This window comes from Cheilinus undulatus, linkage group 1 (genome assembly GCF_018320785.1).
Source record: "Cheilinus undulatus linkage group 1, ASM1832078v1, whole genome shotgun sequence".
NCBI lineage: Eukaryota > Metazoa > Chordata > Actinopteri > Labriformes > Labridae > Cheilinus > Cheilinus undulatus.
In genome coordinates, this window is record NC_054865.1 from 1,233,297 (window position 1) to 1,258,866 (window position 25,570).

At 40.8% G+C, this 25,570-nt stretch overlaps 1 protein-coding gene across 4 annotated transcripts; it reads left to right on the plus strand.

Annotated features, from left to right (window-relative positions):
* The first annotated feature begins 1,612 nt into the window (after positions 1–1,612).
* Positions 1,613–24,122, plus strand: kmt5b (lysine methyltransferase 5B). Of its 4 annotated transcripts, none has more exons than XM_041783461.1 (10): positions 1,613–1,651; positions 7,699–7,950; positions 8,039–8,186; positions 8,826–8,991; positions 9,074–9,183; positions 9,273–9,439; positions 14,901–14,920; positions 15,014–15,150; positions 15,426–15,625; positions 17,884–24,122. In XM_041783461.1, the coding sequence occupies exons 2-10, from the start codon at positions 7,788–7,790 to the stop codon at positions 19,353–19,355; spliced, it is 2,583 nt and encodes an 860-aa protein (XP_041639395.1). In that variant the 5' UTR covers positions 1,613–1,651; positions 7,699–7,787; the 3' UTR covers positions 19,356–24,122. The 4 variants fall into 4 exon arrangements, with proteins under 4 accessions (XP_041639395.1, XP_041639387.1, XP_041639405.1 ...); XM_041783453.1 differs by lacking the exon at positions 1,613–1,651 and adding an exon at positions 1,832–1,980; XM_041783471.1 differs by lacking the exon at positions 1,613–1,651 and adding an exon at positions 6,891–6,912.
* The last annotated feature ends 1,448 nt before the right edge of the window (positions 24,123–25,570 follow it).

A 25,570-nucleotide genomic window follows, 5' to 3' on the forward strand; every position in this document is an offset into this window, starting at 1 on the left:
CCATGTTAAATGAGCTTTGGTCCAGAGAAGACGGACCATGGTGTTTCTGGATCCTGGTCACATATGGCTTCTTCTCTCCATGATCAGCTTTAACTGTCATTGGTGGATGGCACGGCCAACTGTGTTGACAGACGATGATTTCTGGAATGTCCCTGAGCCCATGCAGAGATGTCAGTACAGAATCATGCCTGTTTCTAATGCAGTGGCCCCTGAGGGCCCCTTCAGCCTTGTCCCTTGCTCTCAGAGATTTCTCCAGATTCTCTGAATCTGTTGATGATATTATGGACTGGGGATGGAGGAGATTCAGAGTCTCATGTTTATCACAGATTGGTGAATCTCTGCCCATCTCTACTTCTGAGAGACTCTGCCTCTCTAAAATGCTCCTTTTATACCCAGTCATGTTAATGGTCTGTTGACAGCTAACTTAATAAGTTGTAAAATGCCCCTTTGGCCATTTTTCATTAGTACCACTTACTTTTTTAGCCTTTTTGTTGCCCTGTCCCTATTTTTTTATGATTTGTTGCTGCCATCAAATTCAAAATGTACGACGGAGTGTTGGGGGCCACACGAACAGAAAAAAAAGAAAAGAAAATACATATATTTTTGATATTACAAGAAAAAGTCATGATATTACGAGAAAAAAGCCGTAATATTATGAGACAAAAGTCGTAATATAATGAGAATAAAATATTACAACAAAGACAGTCTGCCGGGCGCCGCCTCCGTGAAACCGATACTAAAGCTGTACTTTAGTATCGGTTTCACAATTAAGGAAATACTTCATCTTTTGGCACATCAGCATCAAATTATTATCAGAATCAGGACAATACTCCGTCGTAGATCCGCGGCGCCATGGCAGACTGACTTTCATGTAATATTTTAATCTCGTATTTAGGACTTTATTCTCGTAAAGTCAAAAACAAAATTTGTATTCTTTTATTTTTCTTCTCTTCCTGTGGCCCTAATACTCGGTCGTAAAAATGAGCTAATATTCTAATGAAATGGTAAAATGTCTTAGTTTCAACATCTGATTTATGAGTTTATGAGATTTGACGATCATTGACGTCTTTGGGATAGAACATTTTTTAGAATAAACCACAACGTCTAACATAAAACAGGCTTTCTCCATGAACAGGTTGGTTTGTGTTAGTTTTTAAACAGGGCTGATCAGTTTTAATTCCTGCATCACTGCTGTTGGCCCGCTGAACCTGAACACTGTGGTTTAGTTCAGAGATTAGTATGTGGATACTCTAGCTCTGATAATCTAAAAAAATGTTTCCTCCCATATTTTAACATAAATACTGAAATAACTATTTATATGTAAAAAATCGTTAGATCATGAGAATGACATTTAATTGTTAAATGGCCGTCTGAATTCAAATGTCTGCTACTGAGGCCTGCGGTGCCCTCATTAACAAGTGCTAAGATAATATGGGGGCATTCAAGTAAAATATGATAAAAAGAAAACAAAACTACGCCATATGTTAGTTCTCTCATGTTCTAATGAGGTTCTTTTTGGATCAGAACCAACAGAACCCTCTGTTGTCTGCCCACTACCTACCGCTGGATTCTTTAGGAAGCGTCAAGAGGTTTGTTTATGCAGCACTACTTTTGTGTACATCCGACAGTTAGTGACACAAACTAAGAAACGGTACGTCCAATAACTTATTTATAAAACTATGAAAAGTGGATTCAAGCGCTCACTTTTAAGCTATAGACTAATTTCACGGCTGTTGTTCCACATTTTGGTCCTTTCGAATGAGATCGGCTGCGTATTTATCGGATCTATTTTCTCTTGGATGGCTGTGCTTCGCCTTTTTCTCCCTCTCGCTGTGCTAGGCCGCCATCTTGAATTTTAATGTTAATTTCTAAAAAAAAATGTGTTTCCTGTGATATTTTCGTTAAGGGTGTCGTGCCAAATTTGGATTGAATTCGTAGGAGTGGTGTTTAATTCGGTGGCAGTTTACCTAAAGCTATCTGGTGAGTATTTTGGTGTTTGTTTCGTTTGTGTTGTCGAATGGAGACATTTAACGCTCCCAGCGCGTGAAGCTTAACGGCACTGCTCTTTAACTGCTAGCCGCTCCATTTAATAACAGCAGCCTTTACAGCACATTTACCTGTAAATTAACGCCCTTTTCAACTTAGATCGAATATTCAGGGCTATTTAGACACGAGCTTACTTTTAAGTCTTTTGTAGTTGGTACATTTAGCCTGTTAGGCTAGCTAATGGCTACCACATCAAACAAGCCGAGCTAACGCAGCGTTAGCCTCGTTAGCTGCTGTGCTCCACTGGTCTGCAGGTAGGTAGCATTACGCTGGTTAAAGTCACTAATTCAGGCAGGTGTGCAGCAACCTGCTTGCTGCTTTGGTAGAAGAAATGGCACACAGAGGACCTTGTTATGTTATTCCATCAGATGAAATGGCCCTTCTGAAGGAATGTTGTTGTAATGGGTACCGCTGCTAAGTTAGCATCTTAGTGAACTTTGATGCTAGCAGGCTAACACCAAGAATTACGTCTGAAAACTTGACTAGGTTGGTGCTAGCATTGTCACGATCTAACATATTAAACAAATCAGTACCAAAGAACGCGACATAAGCATACGAATCTATATTGTCTTTATTTAAGTGTACGTTGAAAATACGTCTTGCATCTGAATGTGTATACCGAAGGAGGATATCAAACTAGTCACCAACAACTATAAGATATCAAACACTCAGCTAACAAGTGCAAGCCTCAAAGCAGAGCCATGGAAACTAAAGAGGACAATAAATGTGACAGTCGTTACGAACCAAGCCAGACCAGCACTGTATGAGTTGTACAGACATATCGGCGACATATTTGTGCAACTTAGACCATGCAGTTTTAATTTTTACATACGATAAAGTTAGTGTGTTCAAGCTGTGATACTTTTTCATACCGTCAATCAAAATAGCTACTATCTTTTTAAAACACGTGGTAGTGAGAACAGTACCGCGTATTTAAAGGTTAAATGGTTCCAGTTCAATTTGACAATACTTTAAAATAAAACTGCCATTGTGTTATACATTATTTTCTTCAGTATATTTCAATAAGAAATCATGCAGGAAACACTGGGTTCATGCAGACTGAATACGGGCAGTTAGCTCTCAAACAAGTGTGTTGTGATGAAACCTCCATGACATCAGTGTAAGGTCTGATGTTCTTTAGTGCTGAGTGGTATGGTTTAATAAGCACGAGCGTGGGAAATAACTAATTACGTTTATTTATGTGTCTGTAATGGAGTAGGTTTTTGTTAGGGATGCAAGATATTTGATTTTTGCCGATATCCGATAAGCCGATATTTACAGATTCATTTTAGCCTTTACTGATGTCGATACTGATATTTAAATGTGCTTTCCAGGCAAACAATTTTAGCCCTTCTGGACACTTTAGGGTTTAAAAATGACCAAGGAAACAAACTTTAGTCCTTAAAAAACACTTTAAAGTTTAAAGAATGAGGATAAATAAAGAAAAACCCTAAGCCTATTGGTTCACCCTCAAACTCCACTAATTTACAAGGATATGTGTACAGAATTTATAATTGCTATATGCTGAAATACACAGGCAAAATATGGGCAGAAATTTTGATATCTGCCAATGCTAATACCAGACCGATAACATCGTGCCTCCCTAGTTTTTGTGTACTTATACTTCTTTAAGTACATTTTGAAATCAGTAATTTCACCCAAGTATATTGTATAAGTGGTATTTTGCTCCATTAAATTCTGAAAGCATCACTTACTGAGTAAAACGACAAAAACTGAAAGTCATAGTAAGGAGGTTCTGGCTTTGTGACGGCAGTGTGAAACTGGCCAGTATTCTGGCTTTGACTACACATGATGGCCAGTACTAATACTTTTGTAGACCAGTAATTTCACTTCTAACCAAGTCAGTTTTTAACCAAAGTAACTGTACTTCACTTGAGTACTAAAAAACCCTTTTTCCACTCATATTAAAGAATCAGTGTTATCCCCAGCTGCCTATGATGTGTAGAAGATAGCTTTTCTGTGTCCTGAATAAACTCTATCTTCTGGTCACTGATGAATGTAATGAAATCATGGACATTACTGGATGGTCAGGCCGGGGCAGGTTCAGGAAAGCATTGCTTGTTTCCACGGCTGTGGTGGTTTATGCTGCTGTAGTAAAATCCCCCAGTGCTTCACTGCTCTTGGTCAGTGCTAACTGTAAAGTACACACTGCCGTTCAGAAGCAGCTGAGCTGGAATGTGAACATGTAAAGGGATTTTCTTATTATATGTGGTGGACTTGGTACTTTGTGGTTAAATATCACAGCCTTTCATGATGAGCTGTAGCCTTTTAGCCTGTTGTTGGCTCTGTTGAGGCAGCGTTGTTCTGCCTCGGGTTAACCGGCGTCTGCGCTAGCATCTCTCCATGTTAAAGCACAGCCTGTGGTGGTTAGCTTCATGCTAACACGGGCCACAGCCGGTAGTTAGCTAACAGTTCTTGTCATAGATGTATAGACGAGTGAATATACGCGGCTCTGTATGGATAACGCTGCTTCTATCTCAGTCGTCGTTGTGGCCTTCCGGTTTTCCGCAGCTTCTCCTCATCCCGTGGCGTGTTTTATTGATGCTAACGTTAGCCTCTTAGCTAAATGGTTTTATGCATCGATGTAGATGAGATGATGCTCGTATGACGCATTGAAAACACGTCATGCTTCTCCATATAACAGAACATTAAACATCAGATTATAAATTTGGGATTTTTTTAAATCAAAATGTCCGTTGATACCTTCATCCTGTCGTACAGTTTGTTAATTTACCGATCTTTTTATGTTCTGGTGGAAGCAGAAACGCTGCTGAGGCACCGGGCTGAGCTAATGCAGTACCTTCAGTCTCCACTGAGTGGCGCTACACAATCATTTTACACTGAGTGATGCTCTACAGCAGAGGTGTCAAACTCAGTCACAGCAGGGGCCCAAATCTGAATTTAGGTCTAACCTGGGGGCCTAACAGGGTCAAGATTTAACCAAACACTATCAGCCGTGTTATCACAGGGAATGAATTATAGGGGAAATTAAACAGAGATAATAAAACATGTTACGGTTCCTAAAAAAAGTCAAAATGATTAAATATCAAAGCATCAATGTTACTGTGTGTCCTTGTCAAATAAATGCTAAAAAAAATTAATTAATTAGTTAATGGCTCAAAATTTGAGATAAAAAATCAAATTTGTGAGTCCTAGAGATCAAAATACGAAATTTTAAGTCAAAATAAGGTTTTTATAAGGCAAATAAACGCAATAGTCACCTAAAATCATGAGTTTGAAGGTCAAGATATGACAGAAAATATAAGATCAAGAGTTTTAAAGGTTGAAAAATTAGATAAATTCAAAATTGTGATTCTAAAGGATCAAAATATGAGATAAAATTCTAGATCAGGAGTTTAAAAAGTGAAAATATGGGATTAAAATTCAAAGTTATAAGTTTAAAAGGTCACAGTATGATTTAAGATAAAAAAAATTGTGAACCTATAAGGTCAAAGTATGAGAGAAAAGGTCAAAATTATGAATTTAAAAGGTCAAATATGAAATACAAAGTCAAGTCCTAAGTTTCTGTCATAATCTTGGGATGTAAAATGAAAATATGAAATGAAAACACAAATTAATTTTGTTCCCTCATTCCTGACTTTTTATCTAATTTTTTCTACTCTCTACTTTTTCAGAATTTTATAACTTAACAAGTTTTTTTGTTTGTTTGTTTTTTTGTTTGTTTTTTTTTTATCTTCAAGGTTAAATTTACATTACTATACTGGAGGAAATCTGCAGACCTCATTCGGTTGGGCTACTTCTAATTGAAATATGAAATGATCTTGCGGTCCAGGTAAAATTGGCCGTGGGCCACATTTGGCCCCCGGGCCTTGAATTTGACACCCCTGGTCTATGGAATATTTCAGCACTAGACCAAACACAGCAGATTGACTGTTTTCAGGAATCCCATTATAAAACTCATGTGAAATAAATATGTACAACAGTAGAGCCCTGACTAACACTGAACATGTTGGGTTGAAAGTTAATTTCCTTCTGCTCAGTAATGGCATGAATCATACTCAGGGTCATTTTGATTGATTTTACTACATCTGCATCCCATGCTTTTATCAATCTTAAACACTTTGGAATACAAATAGAAAATGAGTTTAAAAAACATACATACACACACAAGTAAGTGTGTATATGATATGTAACTATACATATGTATAAACTGGTATTTTCACACACAGTTCAGGTTAAGAATATTGCACTTTCTGGGATTTGAAAATTGCAGTACAACAGATTGCATTTTAATCTACATTTTTATTACCTGCTCATCCTTAATCAGCATCAAGGGGGACACCCAGAACACGTCACATTTGCTTTGCCCTGAGGGGATAAACAGACCATCAACATCAGTGCTGAAAAGCTGCTGTCTGACCTTCTGCTCTACAAATAAAATTACAAAACTAGAGATGTGGATTTTATTTTATCCAACCCTCAACACAGAGCTGAGCAGAAGAAAACTTGCTGCAAGCTATTCAGCTGGAGGACTATGGGATAAATGTGTCAGAAAATATTGAATGAATTTTGTGTCAGGAAGATTGAAACAAACCTCTTCAGTATCAAACAAAATTAAGAATTTGAAAACAAAAAATGGGATCGAAGCAAGAAAAAAAAATAACATCAAGAATGAAATGTAGAGCTCATAAACGAACGATTTGTCTTTAACTTTTGAAAACCTATCTTTTGTGATCGGACTTTGCTCGCTCCTTTGTTCTGCAGTTGTGCTACCTGCTCCTTTATTTGCGCTCCTTGAGTTTTTGCTTTGTTCCGACACAGATGTCGCATGTGGGCGGAGTTTTCTGGGGTGGATCTCTATATGTATTTGAAATACATACAAATGTGAGTTTTTTAAAACGCCCTGGAGAGAACTGAAGTTTGACCATGTTTTTTATTTGTGTGTGTGTGTGTGTTGAGAAACACGAGGCACCCAGGCATGGATCCATGCACACTGGACCCCAAAGTCTAGGTCAGTTAATCAGTATGAACAAGGGCCTGAGTCTTCTTGAGGAGGTGGACTTGATCATGATTTATCTGTTCTTGAGCATGGCCTATGGGAGATATCAATGCAACCGTGCCCAAGTATGGGGTTCTTGTCACAGATTAGAGCTATAATTGTAGTTCTTCACATGTCCTGTCTCTTCATAAACCCTCGTATTCGTGCTGCACAAGTCCATTTCATCCTTTGAGCTCCATGCTAGATGTGGAAGTAAGAAGAGGGTCGTCTTTGGCGTCTAAAAATGATTAAAAAAAAAAAAAAACACCTGTTGTAGTAGGATGGAATTCTTTTTTCATGCGTCACAAACAGATGTTGACCCAGGTGATCGCCATGTTGTCTCTTTTTTTTTCTTCTTACCGTGAATTTGCAGACCAGCTACATGCTTCCACCTTCATTATCAGACTCTACACATACGCTAGTGTGCTTGGGAACAGAACAACCCCAGTATTACTAGGATAAAGCATTAATAGTTCTCCCAATTTAGTGCTAAAAGATTTAGAATGCTGTATTAGTTGCTGAGAGTACTTTTAAAAAGTTTTTCTTGGTAGCCTTTGGGTTGTCAGCACATCCACTTGTCAATTTCTGTTTTAATTCTTGGCTTATAATGATTTGCTCTGCTCTACCTTCAGGTTACAATCTCTACACCCCAGTCTTCCCCAATCGAGAGTGTTTCTTCATCTCGGAGACTAAATGCAACTGGACCAGGGGGCTTGTGGGCATGAAGTGGCTGGGCGAATCCAAGAACATGGTATTAAATGGCAGACGACACGGAAACAAGTTGACCAGCGAGCAGCCTGTGAGCCAGAGCCAGACCCGCTCTCAGCATTCACAGCGAGCTTCTCTGCGTCACAACCGAAACAGAAACCGAAGATGTAGCCGCAGTAAGTGAAATGTTTTTATGTTAATAGAAGTAAATATTCCTTATTCATGCGTTAGAAACATTAACACCAGTGGTTGTGTGTTCTTTAGGGTTCAGTGCAGCCAATCTGGAGGCAGAGAGGCGTTATGTGCCCTCCTCAGGAATGACTGCCAAGGAGCTGTGTGAGAATGATGACCTGACGACCAGTCTGATCCTGGATCCGTACCTTGGCTTTCAGACTCACAAGATGAACACCAGGTGAGCACATTTACCTCAGAGGAACTTGTGCATCTGAGCTGCTCTGCAGCCCAGTAGAAACATTTGGCATCATCTCCTTAAGTCCAGTTCAGACCAGAAGTATGCAGCGAAATGAGTTAAAACTTTGAACTGCCTGCAGCAGGCTGCTCTGCAACACCTGTCAATTTGTAGACAGTTTTCCATTTCCATATTCGCAGCTGTCTGTGGAGCTGTTTTAACGATGCTTTCACCGGGAATCACAAACTGGTGTGAGTGTTCAAATACCAAGTGACTGCAGGGTAGTATTTGCATCCACTGACAATCTGTCTTTGTTGATGACCTGATATGATGGTGAAAACTCACTTGCTCATCTGGATGCAAAGGGCAAGGATGGAATGTTTAACAAGCTTCAAGGAATGACATCATCTTATAAATCCTATTAAAGACTTCAAAGGATGATAACACCAACGGCAGAGCTGGGGATGTTGGGGGATTTTTCTCTGTTTTTTAAGAATAGTTGGCCACAGTTGGCAACTTTTGAAAAAAGTGGATGGTACTGGGGAGCCGTGAGCAAAACCCTTGCTCCCCGCCAGTTCCACCCACAAAACAAATGAACTCTGTTTTCTCAGTTGCTCTTTCATGTTTCTGGTGTCTGGGCAGATTTCGACCCGTTAAGGGAAGACAAGAGGAGCTGAAGGAGGTCATCGAGCACTTCAAGAAACACGATAACTTGGACAAAGCTTTCAAGGCTCTGACGTCCGGAGACTGGTCCCGAAATCTTTTTCTCCACAAGACAAAGGCTCAGGAGAAGCTCTTTAAGCAGCATGTAAGACATATAATCCACACAGTTTATCGTCCACAGTCACAGCCAAACAAACAAACAGTGGCTAACTTTATCGTCTGCACAGGTGTTTGTGTATCTGCGGATGTTTGCCACAGACAGCGGGTTTGAGATTCTCCCATGTAATCGCTACTCATCGGAGCAAAACGGAGCCAAAATTGTGGCAACGAAACAATGGTGAGGAAAAACTGCCGTCTATAAGTACAGATAATAACATCAACCTCACCTAATCAAGTTTTTGTGTTCTGCTCCATGTTGTCTTCCAGGAAAAGAAACGATAAGATTGAGTACCTGGTCGGCTGCATCGCTGAGCTCTCAGAGAGTGAGGAGAACATGCTGTTGCGGCATGGCGAGAATGACTTCAGCGTCATGTATTCAACACGCAAAAACTGCGCGCAGCTGTGGCTGGGGCCGGCTGCATTCATCAATCATGGTACGGATGAAAGGGTCTCTGATGATTGGTCATCACTAGAGGTCAAATGCTGTCTTTGCTGATGTGGTAAAAATGTTAAGAATTTAAAACGGAGTCACTGAGGATTACAAGACATGAGACCATCATCTTTATGCAAAAATAAGTTACATTTCACACAAAAATGTACACTGTTTTGCCACTGTAGTCACAAGCTTTTTCATCTATTAGTATTTTTATTTTTAGGGGAAAATACATCACATTTAGTGTCCGCTTTCAGTGAAATTCTACCGTTAATTTGGATCCTCAGCCGTTGTCATGGAAATCTACGAGCCGTTGTTGCTAAACTTTTTAATTGTGAGACGGTGATGGCATCATCGCTTGCGGCCAGAGTAGTGTCCGAAATCATTTTTTGTGTTTTGCAGTGTAGTCCACCATATAGTCCACTATATGCTGCTCACTATAGAGTGGAAAGGGAGGAGGGAATGAGTGAGTGGCTTCGGACAGAGCCTTAGTCTAGTAAAGAGTAGTAAACGAACATTTTAGTGCAGCGCCTGGTTCTGGGTTTGCAGCTCTTTGTCACAGAGGAGTAATGCTGAAAAATGTTGAACAAGACTGGGTACAAACCTAGTTTATGGCTGACTGCGACTATCTGGGATGCCTGTTGAAATGCCTGAATGGCAGGGTGATTTGTCATTATTATTTTTTGATAGTCAAACTTATCGTGGCTACTTAGGCCGGATCCCAAGTCGCTTATAGATGGGTCCTCGATCCTACGGATTCACTCTAACCGGAAGTAGTTTCTGATCCGCCATCTTGACGGCCGTGCCAAAGCCCTTAGACGAGTCTAAGACCCAAGCCATAAGACAGAGGACTGAGATTTGAAGACCGATGAGGAAAGACACATGAGAGCAGGCTTCCCAGAACTCTTTTTACTCAGAGGCACGCCCCCTTATTGGATATCACTCTCTGATTGGACGCTGCTACATGGTGGATGTCAGTGACACTTTACAGCAGAAGCATTGAAAAATAATGGAGGAGAAACGGAGTTTATAGCAGACAATAAACGGACTCAGCGGACTCTAAACTGAATGTAAACATCAGGAGTTTAAAAAAGCTCATTAACTGATGGGCTGGGATTTTAAAAAGTATTTGAAATAAGAATTTATAGTGAAATATTGAGAATACATTTAATAAAATAAAGAGTGAATCAGTATGGATTTTAATATTTGATTTGTTTTCTGATTCACCATCAAACATGTTAAAGCTCATAAAATCTAAAGATTCAGATATAAATCTTCCCTTTCCCCCCAAACACCGACATAATTTAGACGTTTATTTCTACATCTGTCATAATCTTTAGTGGAAAGATAGTTGTAGGAAATTGAGCCATGTTTTGTCTTTTATAACTAATATTTTCTGGGTTGTATAGTAATCTATTTAGTAGTTATTTCTGTTTAGATTATGAAGAGAATTAAAATCAAACAGCAGCTGACTCTCAGAAAGAAACGTTTTAAATCATAGCGGGGTCAATATATTTTCTATCAGTCTGATGTTAGTGAGCGTCAGGTTTGATCATTAGCCTTCACACTGAATAACTGGGATAAATAATTTTGTAATGTAGCATTTGCTGGTAGAAAGCATGCACATGTTTTTTGATATCAAAAATAGTTGAAAAGACATTAAATAAAAGTCTCCACTCTGTCTAAACAACGTCTAGATTTAATAGAAAAGTTAAAGGTGAACTGATGTAATTCTCAGGTCATTGAAAAGACGTCGCTGTATGGTCATATTTTTAACGACTGTTATTGGGCTAAATTTGGACTAAATCAGATGGACAGAATAATTTGAGAATTTTCTATGACTATCTTTTATCTAAATTCAGGGTTGTGATGGACTGAATGTAGAAAAAAAAACGTCTAAATGATGTCGGTGTTTGTTGGGAAAGGGAGGATTTATGTCTGAATCTGTTGATTTTATGAGCTTTAACACATTTGATGTTTGAAGTTGAATCAGAAATCAAATCAAATATTAAACTCCACTGATTTGTTCTTTAATATTTGAGTTGATTAAATATATTCTCAATATTTCACTATAAATGCTTATTTCAAACACTTTTTAAAACCCCATTGATTGATGATCAGCTGATTGATGATCAGCCGCCACCGTCGTCATAAACTGACGTCGCTTCATGTGACGCTGCAGAGGGAAGGACATCCCATGGACCGTTAATCATCGGTCTTATGGCTTTAGTCTTCAGTGTCAATTCCTCGGTCTCTCCTTGAGTCTTTGGTGGGCGTGACTAAGACTCAGGGAAAGACTCACGCCAAAGACCCAAGCCTTATAATAAGAGAAGTGAGAAGCACCATTAAATGTACATAGCTACATGCTGTACATAGGAAACCCTGCAGAGACATGTGCCAGACTTCACTGATAGAGATAGTGTCAGTGGCGATTACATGTTTTTTGTAAGATATCAGTCTTTAATGGTAGTAAATTTATATTAACTATAAAACACTATTTGTTAATGAACAGTTTATTCTAAAACAAAATAAAAGCTGCATCAGATGCCATGAAAATTTCTAATTCTCCTCAGACAGGTGTGTAAGGATCTTTGTGTAAAATAAAGCTGAATTTCTACTGTAGTGTTCCTATCCTTTTTTATATCCGTTAATTATCTGTAAACAGCACATTTATCATATCCCTGCCAATAAAGACATGCTAAATGTTATATAGCGATCTCTTAACAATGCAAATGCGGAGATTTTAACATGTATCTGTTGCCCGTAATCATATAGTATTAAAGGAATATTTACCAAATATTTTTTCAACAAAGCACACACCCCTGGCTCATGCAGGTGAAAAAGACACACAGACACGGTTCTGGGCATAGGTAATATGGGGCACCACGCTGAGGGGTGCACCGTCATGAGCCCTGAACATTTTGAATAGTTCCACCAATGTAATAGATCGTCAACTCCTGCACTCCTCTAACCTCTGCGCCCCTCGTTCCTGAAACCGTCCAGCCTCACCTCACTGCACTCTGTCTCTCTCTTCGTGCATTCCCCTGGCACACGCACACTGGAAGCCCAGCAAGATGTTGAGAGAAAAAAATGGGGGCTTTTTCCTCATTCACACAGTGATGAACAGACTGGGTGTAGAGATAAAGCCCTGCGTTGGACAGCTAACACCCTACCTGTCCATTCCTCCTGAATTCCTAACCATTAACACCTGTCTGTGCAATGTATGTCATTGCGCGTCCAATTCCTGCTAGAGTCTGACCATCCACATAAAACATGGAATGACAGACCCAGCGTTCACCTAAGCACTGCCCTTGACGAAAAGGCTTTTCACAGTTCTAATCCAAGAAGCATGAAATAAAACACTCACATCCTCGTCAGCCATAACAGCCTGGACTAATTTAACCCTGGTTTTATAAGTAAGAGTAACGTCAGGATCATATTTACATACTGTATGTGCACATCCTTTGTTTCATAAGCCGTTGGTGGAATTATTTTCCTGATCATTGTTTGAGTGCCAAAAAGTGCAGCGCTCATTCAGTTTCTTCAAAGAGTTCGTTTTTACTCTGTTAGCCCCTTCCTGCCCCGTCCTTGTTTGTAAATTAAACGCTTTATGAAAAGAGGCCTAATTTTTTGGGATAGAAGGGATTTCCCCTCAAATAACAGAATGTTGGCTCGGTATCTCTGCGCCAGTCCCTTCCTGTGAGTCATGAGGCGCACAGGTCTGCAGCGCTGTGAGGAGCATTAAAGCTTCTGTTCGCACTTAATGAATTAGACTGTGCCCTGTTTACTAACTTAAACAGTTTTAGTGCAAGCAAAATTAAATTCAGAAATTGTAAGTTCGCCTAGGGCACCAAAATGGCTAGAGCTGGCCCTGCAGACACACACACAGCGCTGATCCTTCGTGGACAGAGAGGAGCTTTAAGAAGAGAAAGTTCTGGTGTTTATCCTCCAGTATTCTGAAACTTTTGTCCTCAACAGATCGAAGCTTGAGGTCTACACTACTGACATCTTAGCATGCGTTTGTGTGTAAGTGTGTACGTGAGCATTGATTTTGTGTGTGTCATTGTTGTGCCGCATCAAAGCAGACCAGGATGAGAGGAGAGCAGCTGACTCTGCTGTGTAAAAGACGCACGAACAGTCAAAGAGAAAGGGACGATAGGAGAAAGAGTGACAGGGGGACAGGAGCTCATGATGGAAAAATTGAAGACTTATAATTGTGCACGAATCTCAAATCAGGAAATATATTATCTGCACAAGACAAACTTTCACCAAATGCAACTCTGTATTCTAGGGCTCTAAAATTGGCATCACTCACTCAGTCAGTCATTCAGTATACGGACAGAGCCATATGTAGGGCTGACCTCAGCGGTCAGCCAAAATTATCTAATTGTGATTATTTGACTCTAATTACATCTTGCTCTTAAAATTGCATTAGGTCAAACTTCATTTAAATCTAGACTGCCCTGTCTTTGTGAGGAAGTGAGTTTTGCTCCATAGCCGGTTGAAGCAGCAAGACAAAATGCCTTTGTAAAGTTTAGGAGAGTTTTGAAAGTTATACAGAAGCACAAAGCCAGTTATAGAAGGAGTTTGATTTTTGTGTCAGACGTCCAACTCTCGACGATCCTAGCAAAAATATTCCCAAGCCAGTCAGTAGTCAGCAGAGTTTCGATGTCACATTTTAGTATCAGCTTGGTTTGCTTAGAACCTCCCCAATGGTGATACCAACTAAAGTCCCAGATGTCAAATCAGATCCTTAATTTGGAACAAAAGAATCATTAGTTAAGAGGAGAAGAGTTGAGGCGGTACTAGAAATGCTCCACTTGTAGTGATGCTTATACCAGTGTTTAAAATAACATTTCAGTTGATTTCTGCTATGACTTTTGTTGATGTAAGACTCCATGTTTGACCATAACACTGATCGGTTTGTCTAAATAGTGACAACTTCTGCCCTGCAGTTAGCTTTAACAGATGGCAGCATTAAATTGGTTCCATGGACAGTATCACATAGTGGAAATGCTCTAAAACAGTCTTTCCCAACCATTTTTCCATGGAGCCCCCCGTACATGTACCTAAGAAAAGCAGAGCCCCCCAGGACCAAAGAGAGAAGAAAAAAATGACATAATGCCGTCAAAAATCGACATAGATTTTAATTATTTCACCGATTAAAAACCCTAAAATGTCCTATGAATGCTTTTCTTATCAAATTACCTTTGTATAGGCCACTTAATAACCACTATGGTTTTATAGTCAGTATTTGCAAATCTAATTTTGGCGGCCTCAGAGCAGAAAAAGCTTGCCCCCCCCCCCAAGATCTTTGGGTCCCAGACCCCAGGTTGGGAACCAATGCTCTAAAATATCATAATGAGATTTCTTAAGTTTCCCTCTGAAATGTTTGAAAGTTTATTTTCTTGTGCAAAAATTATTCAAACCTACCCTAACTTAACATCATTGTCTTTTTTCAGATTGTCGGCCGAACTGCAAGGTGAGACCCAGTTTTTAAAATGATCCTGTCATAAGATGAGTATGAGCTTTGATCAGCCGCAGTTAAGAATAAAAACATATTTTTGTTGTGTAGTTTGTTTCGACAGGACGAGACACGGCCTGTGTGAAGGTTCTGAGGGACATCGAACCAGGGGAGGAAATCTCCTGCTACTATGGAGATGGTTTTTTTGGGGAAAATAATGAGTTTTGTGAATGCTATACATGTGAACGGTAAGTACAACAAATAAACTCTGGAAGAGTTCATGCATGTAAAATATCCTCAAGCACAGGCTATGTATGTCTGGATCCATCAGTTCCACAGTTTAGTTAAGATTTATCAAAGTATGATTTCATATAGGGAGGGTGAGCCGTGTTTAGCTGAAACTTGAAAAAATATAGACAGTATAATCAGAACCTAAGTGAACTGAGTTACTGCTGACAACCACTTCTTCACTCATCTTTCCAGTGATATTTGATGTTTTTCTCTATCTCGCTGTCATTCGCAGACGGGGCACCGGTGCTTTCAAATCCAAAGCTGGGCTGCCGGTGGAAGTGCCGGTGATCAACAGCAAGTACGGGTTACGTGAGACGGACAAACGTCTTAACAGGCTGAAGAAGCTCGGGGAGGGAAACCCGAGCTCGGACAGTCACTCTGTTGGCTCCCACACAGACGTAGACTCTCAGGAAATGCCAAAAACACATCAATGTAAGAGCTCATTTACAACTTAAATCCTCATGGAAGTTCATGGTTACTGCTCCAGGTTTAGACTCAGAGACTGGGGAATAGAATAAATATGATGTGATAGTAGATGATGATGTTCACTGTGAATACTCGAGCTGTATAAGCGTGTGTAGGGTTAGAATATTTCTAAACCACTCGCAGTGCCATTCTCAGAGACCCTGTTCATATTTTGAACTAACATCCAGATTGGGCATTTGGACACCAAGTGACTTCTCTTCAGTCTGTGTGTCCATACTGACCCGTCCCTCTTCAGTGATGACCTGATATCAGAGCTCTTTTGTCCTTATTGTTAGCCCTTATGTCAACAGCCCAGACATCTTTTCCGTTGCTTTTATGCTTTGCTAGTCATTTGTCATTTTAAACACTGATTTTGATGTTACACACATCCCACAGTGTTTATTTACACAACAGGACATCACCGCGCCAATCTAACCAGCATCCCATAGGAGTTATTTTCTTAATCATATATCAGTGTGTACTTTGAAATCATGTTTCTGATATGAGGAAGAAAACCTGTTAAGTGGAGTGTTTCCTCAACAAAAGTTGACAATTAGGGCCTACTATTATGCAAAAATGGAGGGAAAAGCCTAAACCATCCCCAGCTTCACCATCATTCTCCTGCTTTGATGATGCTATCCTTTAATGTCTATTAAACATTCCATCCTTGCCTTTTGCATGCAAGCAAGTCTAGGTTCCCAGTTGTCATTTCAATCTAACCAGTAACCCAAAAGATTTATTAGCTAAATGGTTTGTCACTGTTCTTTCAAAGCATTTTTATGACAGCATGAGGGAGAAAAGCCATTAAAGATGCTTAGCTAGCCTCTTAGCTCTTGGCTAGTTCCCTCCCAGTTTTTGTGATCGTCTCATACATACAGCTGTATGCCCATCTTACATACATGACTTGAAGAATTAACTAAGATGAGATGAAGCCTTTTCTCTGTCATGGAACAGAAGAAAAAGACAAACACTAAGGCTGAATCCCGATTCTCCCCTCAACCCTCAATCTTAATCTCAGTCTCAAAATGTGTGTTCCCGCGAAGTGTGAGGGCTGTCCCAATTCTCCCGAGAGTTGAGGGGTGAATTTTTAGGGCTTTATCTCCCTCAATTTTGAGATGTTCCTGGAGCTCCCTTAGTATTTGGGGTTTATCACTCGAAGAATGATAGCAGTGAATGCGGGAAAGAAATCAAGCTACAAATGTCTGTTTCTTTAATACAGATCTAAAAATTATGAAAACCACTCCAATATCTTTTATTTTTACGATTGTAAGCCAGTAACCGTGCCGTCGCGGACACGCCTACGAGTTACAACTGGTGTTTGGCGTTAGCTAATGGCCGTGTTATACGATGACTGTCAGCTGAATATGTCTGTGATTGTGGTGTTTATACATGTTATTTGGTTGGATATTAACACGTTCTCATTCTCCTTCTTCCTCTGAATCGACAGACTACACAGTTTTGGCACATTACTGCCCTCTACAGTCTGAAATCGTAACTGCTATTGAGGGGTGTCCCATTTCTAAGTCACCAGATGGACCTTACACTTGGTTTTGAGGGGCGAATTAAGGCTGAGGGTTGAGCCTGAGGGTAAGATTGAGGGTTAAGGGAAGAATTGGGATTCAGCCTAAAAGTCAGACTATCTTGTTTTCTTTTTCTGGCTGTTTAGACAAAATCAGCAAGCTTTAACTCATCAGATTTAGATAGCTAGAAGTTTTTCCCTCCAAATAAAGATGATATACTGTAGTCCATAGTGCTTCACTGTACATAGCATACTGGGAAACCACATGCTAAAGGCCACTTGGGACTCTTTATCAGCTTTCCTCCCTCATGTTGTCAAAAACATGCATTTAAAGGACATGTTGATATGGTATTTAGTTAGTTGACATTCTGAGATGCTGGTTAGATTGAAATGACCACTCAGTTCAAAACAAGTGTCCAGTGAGGCAGGATGGCCATAAATAAGCCTTTTTTGGTTACTGGTAGGCTATCGCCAATTATGTTGATGACAGGGTGGTCTTTATTACACATTACCAAACTAGTCTGGATGAAGATATCATAGACCACGTCTGTGTGCAGCCTTCCCAGGATGGAGAAATGAGAGGTGTAAACAGGGTCAGAGGGACCGTATGATTTAATGTTGATGTCAAGGCCTCGTTGAAATTCAGTCTTCAGATGTTGCTTGGTTCATATTGTTAACAATATATTTTTTATTTTTTATTTTGCAGCAGCTGCCAGGAAACGATCGTCATCGTCATCGTCATCTGGCCTGAAATATAAAAACAGAACTCAATCCAGACAGACTTTGTCCAGAGCCATAACTACCTCATGTTCAAAACAAGGTCGAGTTCACAATAACAGGGTACCAAAGAGACTCAAATCCCAATCCAAGCCTTCACTAAGTAAAGTCCAGTTGCGGAGTCGCAGGCGAGGGGTGGAGCCTAAGGCACTGGCCAAAGGGGAGGCTCTTCAGCTGGGTCTCAGGGACTCGAAGGCGTCGCTGTGTAAAGGCGTCGCTGTGAAGAAGGAGAAGGACGGGCAGGAGCTGGTGCAGCGCCGCTGTCTCACTCGACACGCTGCAAAAGAAAATGGAAACCTATCGCATGTGCAGAGCAGCGAGGGCAGCCAGTGCTCCGCCTACAGAACTCGCAGGTCTGCAAGGACCCTCATTAAAGCCCAGGAGACCGCAGGGAGCGTCAAACTGGAGCCCAGGGCCATGGACGGCCTGAGCCCGGTCCCCGGTGGCGTGGTTATAAAAACAGAGCCCGCTGACATGGAGGAATACATTCGCACAGGAGTCACACTGGAGCAGCCAGCGTTGGACTCTGGTTACGCCCGAAGAGGCTCGTGCAGGCGAAAGCGTCTGACGCGCCTTGGGTCTGAGAGGACGATTAAATGCGAGGACCCGTACGGCGAGCAGTTCATGCCGATGGCCGCTGGCCACACTGCAAACTTCTCAGATTGTGGGAATGTTCTGCTGAGTTTTGCCGACAGACACAGGGACTACAACGGGGTTGCCAACGGCAGCAAATCTCTGCGCAGGGACAAAAGTAAGAGCAGCTGCAGGTCGCAGGACAAGGGGAAGAAGAAACGTCGGATCACACGATACGATGCTCAGCTGATCCTGGAAAACAACTCGGGAATCCCCAAACTGACGCTCCGCCGGCGGAGGGACAGCAGCAGCAGCAAGACCAACGACGCCAGCGACCCCATCGGCTCCTCCAACCTCTCCTCCTCTGCCGTCAACTCGGCGTCTTCCAGCAAAATCAGCATCAAGTTCAGCAAGGACCACGACAAGGACAAAGGCAGCTCGTACATCGCCAAGCTGAATAATGGCTTCGCCCCTGGCGTGCACAGTAACTCAACAAAGCTGAAGATTCAGCTGAAGAGAGAGGACGATGCCCGCCGGATAGCCCAGACTAACGGGGACATGAGTCAGAGTCTGGAGAGCAGGAACGGGGGACATCGGACCCAAAAGGTCCTGCCGGAACCCTCGTCTGAGGATGATGATGACGAGGAAGTGGAGGAGGAGGAGGAGGAGGAGGAGGAGGATGATGATTACTTTGACAATGAGTTTGAAGATGATTTCATTCCACTTCCTCCAGCCAAACGGCTCCGACTCATTGTGGGCAAAGACTCGATAGACATCGATATCTCCTCCAGGAGGAGAGAGGATCAGTCTCTGAGGCTCAATGCATAAGCTGTGGAGCTCATCACTCCAGCTCCGTGTAAATAAAGATGACTCTGATCAACTGTGTGTTGATGTAAAAGAAGTACAGTAATTTAAAAACAGGAAAAATTGCTGAAAACTGAGAGAACCTGAACGTTACTAGAAGGCGCTGTTTGCCTGAAACAAATCTGTTTTTCACTTTGGTTTAAAAAATATGAGCAAAAATACAAAACTATTTTTAAGGTGCAAAAGTCCTTCAGTTCACAGCTCGTATGTCGTATAGGCATAAGTTGTAAAAGTTAAATTGCTGAAATAATTATCGATTCTACAACAGTGGCTCTCAGCTGGTCCAGTCTCAGGACCAACCAGTGGGGAAAAACCCAGACTCAACATTAAAAAAGAAATCCAACAGCTCTGAAATGATTGAAAAATCACTTCATGGTCTGAGAATGAAGGTGGACTTCTGAGGAGAAAAACATCATTCAGAATCAGAAGTCTGTGATCTCAGGAGTCTGTCTGCAGTCTCAGAAGTGTGACTGTGGTCTCGGGAGTCTGACTGTGATCTCAGAATTCTGACTGTGATCTCAGAAGTCTGGTTTTTATTCTCAGAATAAAAGTTGGATCTCAAAAAGTTATTTCCAGTGGCCCTAATCCTGTTCTGTACATCCTATTCATTATCTCAATCATTTTTTCCCCAACACACATCTGTGACCCATTCTGGGGTCCTGACCCACCAGTTGAGAACCATTGCTCCAAATACCCTGTTGGATCTTAAGTGAAAAACAAGGTTTGTTTTGGGTAAAACTGCTCCTTCCAGTGAATGCACTTGTTATATTCATAATGGACATGGATATTGTAGAAAGTGTACAGTACGGTGACTATCCCTCTGTCTCATAGGCAGGTTTTTATTGAACTGTTGATTTTTTTGTCTCATAGTTTGTAATTTTTGTGTGACAAACCATGCGGCGTGGTTGGTCCAGAGGCATTATAACAGGATCAGTACATTTGGATCAGGTGCCATGTTCTCATTACCACAGCAGACTTCTGCTAAAGAGCAGCTTTGATCTCACTCATTCATTAAATGTTAATGTTATTTACTGTTGAATTTAATAGTGTCTCTGTAGAGCTCAGTCTTGTTTAAACCTGTGCTATCATGTTTTCACTGAGGCTAAATCCACCATTTGGTGTTTTATGGACATAACCTGCACCAAAACCACATCACATGAAATCCACATAAAGAAAATAACCTCAGCTGTCTGAATGAAATGTTTGCGTTACATTGTGAGCGATGCCCCGATCATGTTTCTTTTTCTGCCACTGAAACCATTCGTCTGTTGGTCCGTCTACTTAGCTTTGTGGTTTGCTAGGACCTCCTACAGGGGGCAGCAAAAACCTGATTAAAGGAGCTCAAAAGTCACCCCCAACCCTCAATGCCTGCGCATTAACCCTGTGGAGCCTTGTCTAATAAATAAAGGTGATAAGATGCAGAACAAAACTAAGCTGCACTGTGCATTGATCAGTTATATATTAGTTGGAAAACAGATTTCACCTTCAAAAACTCTTCCAAACATACTTTAACTTTTTTAAAGTTCCATTCGACCACATGATGTTTAATTTACAGAGCCGACCTTAAACACATCATAATGTAACGTTATGTGTGGCCCTGTTTTGTTAGCTAAGTAGCCTTCATCCTTTATGGGTCTCACTATTGCATTATTATTTTAACTTTCAGGACTTGTTTCAGAGTTTGGGGGATCTACTGCTTTGAGTAGAGGATGATGACTGGGCCACAGCAGCAGAGATGACTTTGATTTTTTTTTTTTTAAGTCCATAGTCCACTGTGCTGCGTTTTGGTTTACCAGTATTATGATTTGGCGTGCTTCATATTTGACTGGCTGGCAGCTCTGTTACCTTATAATTAGACTACACCAAACAGGAGCGTTGACCACAGATGATCAGTTCTAGTGATCGGTAGCTGGAAGCATGGATTCAGATCTACTGATTTTTACAGAATAAATTGAGACTGATCGGGGCATCCTTAGAGAATGTGCATGTGAAGCTACTGTGTGTTGGTTTGCCTGCCTTTTTCCACATATTCACAACATAAAGGATCATTTTTACATTAAATAAAATCACTGCAGTTTACTCACTGCGCTGTAAATAAGCTAATCAAACAGCAGAGTTTCACAAATGAGAAGCACACATTTTTATAGTGGGTTTAGTAGAATCAGAGATGACAGAGGATAAATGGACCATTGTTTGTTTTAGGAGCTTCTGTGTGATGGAAACATGGCACACTAACAGTTTCATTCATAAAGGCTACCTATCTGCTTTAAAATATCCAAGTAATGTACAGAAAGACTGGCTCACACATTTATCTCCATTTAAATTATTTGACATGTTTGATTCATGCATCAGTCTATTACCGCTAGAGTCTGAGGAGGAAAATCAGAAATTTTCAAACTATGATTATTTTTAGTTTCTGGTATGGTGCTAATTTTATTTCCTCTCCACCTGGCTGAAGAGTCCATGTCTCTTTTGGTCTCTGGATTTGTGATTCTGAAACAGAAACTGAATCGTGGAAAATTGGTTATCATTTGATTTTTGTTTGGAAATAGAAAAATCTGTCTTTTTTCCTGGTCAAACCCAGACAACCAGAAGACACATGGACTTAGACATTACATACTGCTCTTCTGTTGAGTCCAGTTCAGACCAAAGACTCGAGACAAGGTGAGGTAAAACTCAAGGGCGCTCCTGCTGGGCAGGTGCATGTCAATGTGAGGTGTTACACCTCCGTTTTGCCTCCGTGTTCATAAATGTTGGAGCACATCTTTTAGTCATGGATAATGTTCATTCTCTAACATCTCCACGTTTGTCAAACAAGCTTAGAAGCTCTGCAGAGTGAGGCATATGGAAGAAAATGAAATCTTCCTTTCTGGCACTCCTGATGACTAATTGCACTGCCTCACTCATGCACCGTCAGTATACTACAATATGAATCCATGTAATCAGGCAGGTGTAGTCACTGAAGCTGGCTCAGGTTGAGGACATTTTAGGCTGTATGATTCCTGCATGAGGCTGACTCCACTGATTCCATTTAACGAAGACGCTGCATGCCAATCACTGCAGCTCAAACACTAAAATGCTTTGCTAGCTCAGCCTGGTTATTACTAAGATAGCAGGTGAAAACAATGATTTTTCACAGGCAAATTTAGCCCAAATATTCTTTAATTCCTCCAGTTTATGCTCATTGCACCTTGCACACTACTTTCCTGGACAGCTGATAAAGCAGACAGGCGTCTGTCAGGCTGAACAGTTTCTGAAAAACACAATTTCCATAATAAACAGGATTTTTTTCTAATATTCTTCTAACTGGTATTTGTTGGTGTTAATAATCATATAAAGGTTTCTGTGTCTTGTGTATCTGCTCACTTGAGGCCTGACTAATGCTTTTATTATGTATGCTACCAAGTGCACAGACTTAAAATTGTATCTGTACCAAAATACTGCAGACCCCTAGCCCTGTGATTGGTCCATCAGTTAGCACTGGGTGTCTGAGTAATACCCAGCGGTGTACTGTGTATACTTTGCTGTGAGATAAATGTCTGCAGATGGAGACACATTCATTTCAATCCACTTCCAGACACCCAGAAATATCAGCAGTGTGTTTCCTCATCCATGTCTCTCTCTTAAAATTCCCCGTGCTCTGCCTCAGCTGATTTCAGCAGCTGTACTCTCCATCTCCTCCTGTGTCTCCTATCTTTTCTTCTTGTCAATAACCGCATAATAATCAACAGATGATCAATTATTATCAGATACAAATGTAATATGATGCACTCGCATTCAGTGAGCATCATTTCCAGTACACAGACGAGCAGGAAATGTGGCGGTCCGGCTGGGATCTGGCTTAGAAATCAAATTTGGGCTTCATATTGCAGAGTGATGTCGTGCACATGCATGTAGGGCTCACGATGGTGCAGGAAACTACAGCGAAGAAGCACAAGTCAGGCCGTACTCACTGAAACCAGACTCTGTCAGCAGGCCTGATCTGAGCTGCAGCGGCTCAGCTCACAGCTGTTAGGGGTCTAAAGCGGACTGTCTGTGTGTGGCTCTGGTCTGAACTGGTCTCTGCATGGTGGCAGCATCAACTCTAACAGGCACAAACTCCATAAAGGACAGGTGTTGTCAGCTGTAGCATACAGACAGGTGTATTTATTTTCTTCACTGGTGCTCACTCTCTTTGTCTGTATAACTTATTAGTCATTTTCTGTCACACAGCATTAGGTGCCTTAACAAAGAGCTTTCTGACACATTTAGACCTAATTTTGTGCTGATTCATGAAAAACTTTAAGCCCAGCGTCAGTCCTTCTGTATATTATTTGAAGTTTTGGTTTACCGAGGTTAATGACGTGTTCAAGGGATCAACCAAGACTGAATGTTAACCCACGCTCTCCCGTGTTAATATGTACTGTTCATATCACCAGCAGCTACTCGCTCAGTCGCCCCGCCCCCTCCATCCTTCACTGTAAACTGTTCCAGGTGTAACGTCTCTGTGCTCGTTGTCCAATAGACAGCTGTCAAGATTCCCCACTGATTCAAAAAGTTTTAAAAAGTTGAAATAAAAAAAGAAAAAACAAATGTGAATAGTTTGCGGACATTTGACGTGGGTAGTGGGAAGCTTGTAAAGAGAATTAAAGGGGCAGTGCGTATATTGTCCGATATGTAAATCATTTGAACACATCTTGTACTTATTTAACAGTTTTGAATACTTGAAGACTATATAAAGTTTCTTTGTGACTCTGTGTGTTTCCTGAGCATGTTTGAGCACCGACTGGTCTGCATTTCAGTGTGCTTTTTATTAGGGATGCAAATTGTTATCAGCATGATCTTTGTACATGTGTACGATGTTTATAACACGTCACATCTGTAAATGTTGGCTGTTTGAACAACAAGCTAGACCAGGGGTTCTCAACGTTGGGGTCGGGACCACATTGGAGGTCACGAGACACTGAGAGGGGGTCTCCAGATGCCTTCAAATTCTAGCCACTCTGCCTATTGTTGGCTCTGTTGACCCATTATCTGCCACTATTAACCTCTATTTTTACACCACATTTCACAGTTTGATATGGCCATTTTCGCCAGTTTAACCCTTTTCTGCCTCAGCTAACCCTTTTTTACAAATTTTTATCAATCTTTCATCCCATTTCACCAAATTTCCACCTATTTTTGCCACTTTAACGCCATTTCAGCCCCTTTTTATTCTCCTTTAACCACTTAATATGCCATTTTTTGCCCCTTTAACAAATTTTTGCCTTTTTTTTTGCCACTTTAAATTTTGGTACTTCTAACCCATTTCTGCTACTTCTAAAATCCAATTTCACCACCTTTCCCACCATTTGTTGCCATTGTTAACCCATTTTAGCTATTTTTTCATATTCAAAATCTATTGTCAACAAAAGGATTTACATTTTTAAGAGGGCTGCTTACTACACAAATGAATTAAAAGGATATTTGTTTCTTTGCTAAGAGTGGTTATTATTCAGGTTAAATATAAAATACCACATACTTTACTGTGGACTGTGATTTTGCTGGCCCCCAGTTTGGCTGAGCCCCAGAAAGCTCTCCCATTTTTCCCCCTTTATGCGCGGCTTTGTCTCCACATGACTATTCTTGGTTGTGCTGACTGTGTTCAGCCACCTTCAGGTACCGTGGAGGTCCCCGGTCTCTGGAACCTTTATTTTGGTGGCCCCGGGCTGAAAAGGTGGAGAACCCCTGAGCTAGAGGACCAACAGACCTACACCAGCTAAAGGATTCTTCTTTATTTATCCTCATTCCTGACACGTTAAAGGTCCTTTTAAGGAGTATTTAGTCTGAACTACATTTTTTAAAAACTGATATCAGTGTTGGCTAAATCAGTTTGAAAATATTGGCATAACCACAAAAATCCAACATCCTACATCCCTACGTTTTACTTTATTGACTGTTACTGGGGCTGTTTGTGCAAATGAATTATTTGTGATTAAGGTCCATAATTAGTGTATTATTTTTTTAAATTGCATTAATCTGCCTTATAGTCCCTTTGGTTAATCCACGTCAGCGTCTCGCTGCAGCCCCAGTGGTGTAAAACCAGTCCTCCTTTACCTTTAGAAACCCAGACAGCTCAGAGTCCTCATTTACCTTTCTACTGTCCACGTGTCCTTTACAATCCATTACAAGTTCCTTCTTCTGTGCGTAAAGTCGGAGTT

Bases quoted from the DNA above. Each gene is read 5' to 3' on its own strand.
- kmt5b (XM_041783443.1), top strand. From the start codon at position 7,015: ATGCACACTGGACCCCAAAGTCTAG. The intron at 7,951-8,038 runs GTAAGTGAAATG...TGTGTTCTTTAG, and splicing joins AAACCGAAGATGTAGCCGCA to GGTTCAGTGCAGCCAATCTG. The intron at 8,187-8,825 runs GTGAGCACATTT...GTGTCTGGGCAG, and splicing joins ACTCACAAGATGAACACCAG to ATTTCGACCCGTTAAGGGAA.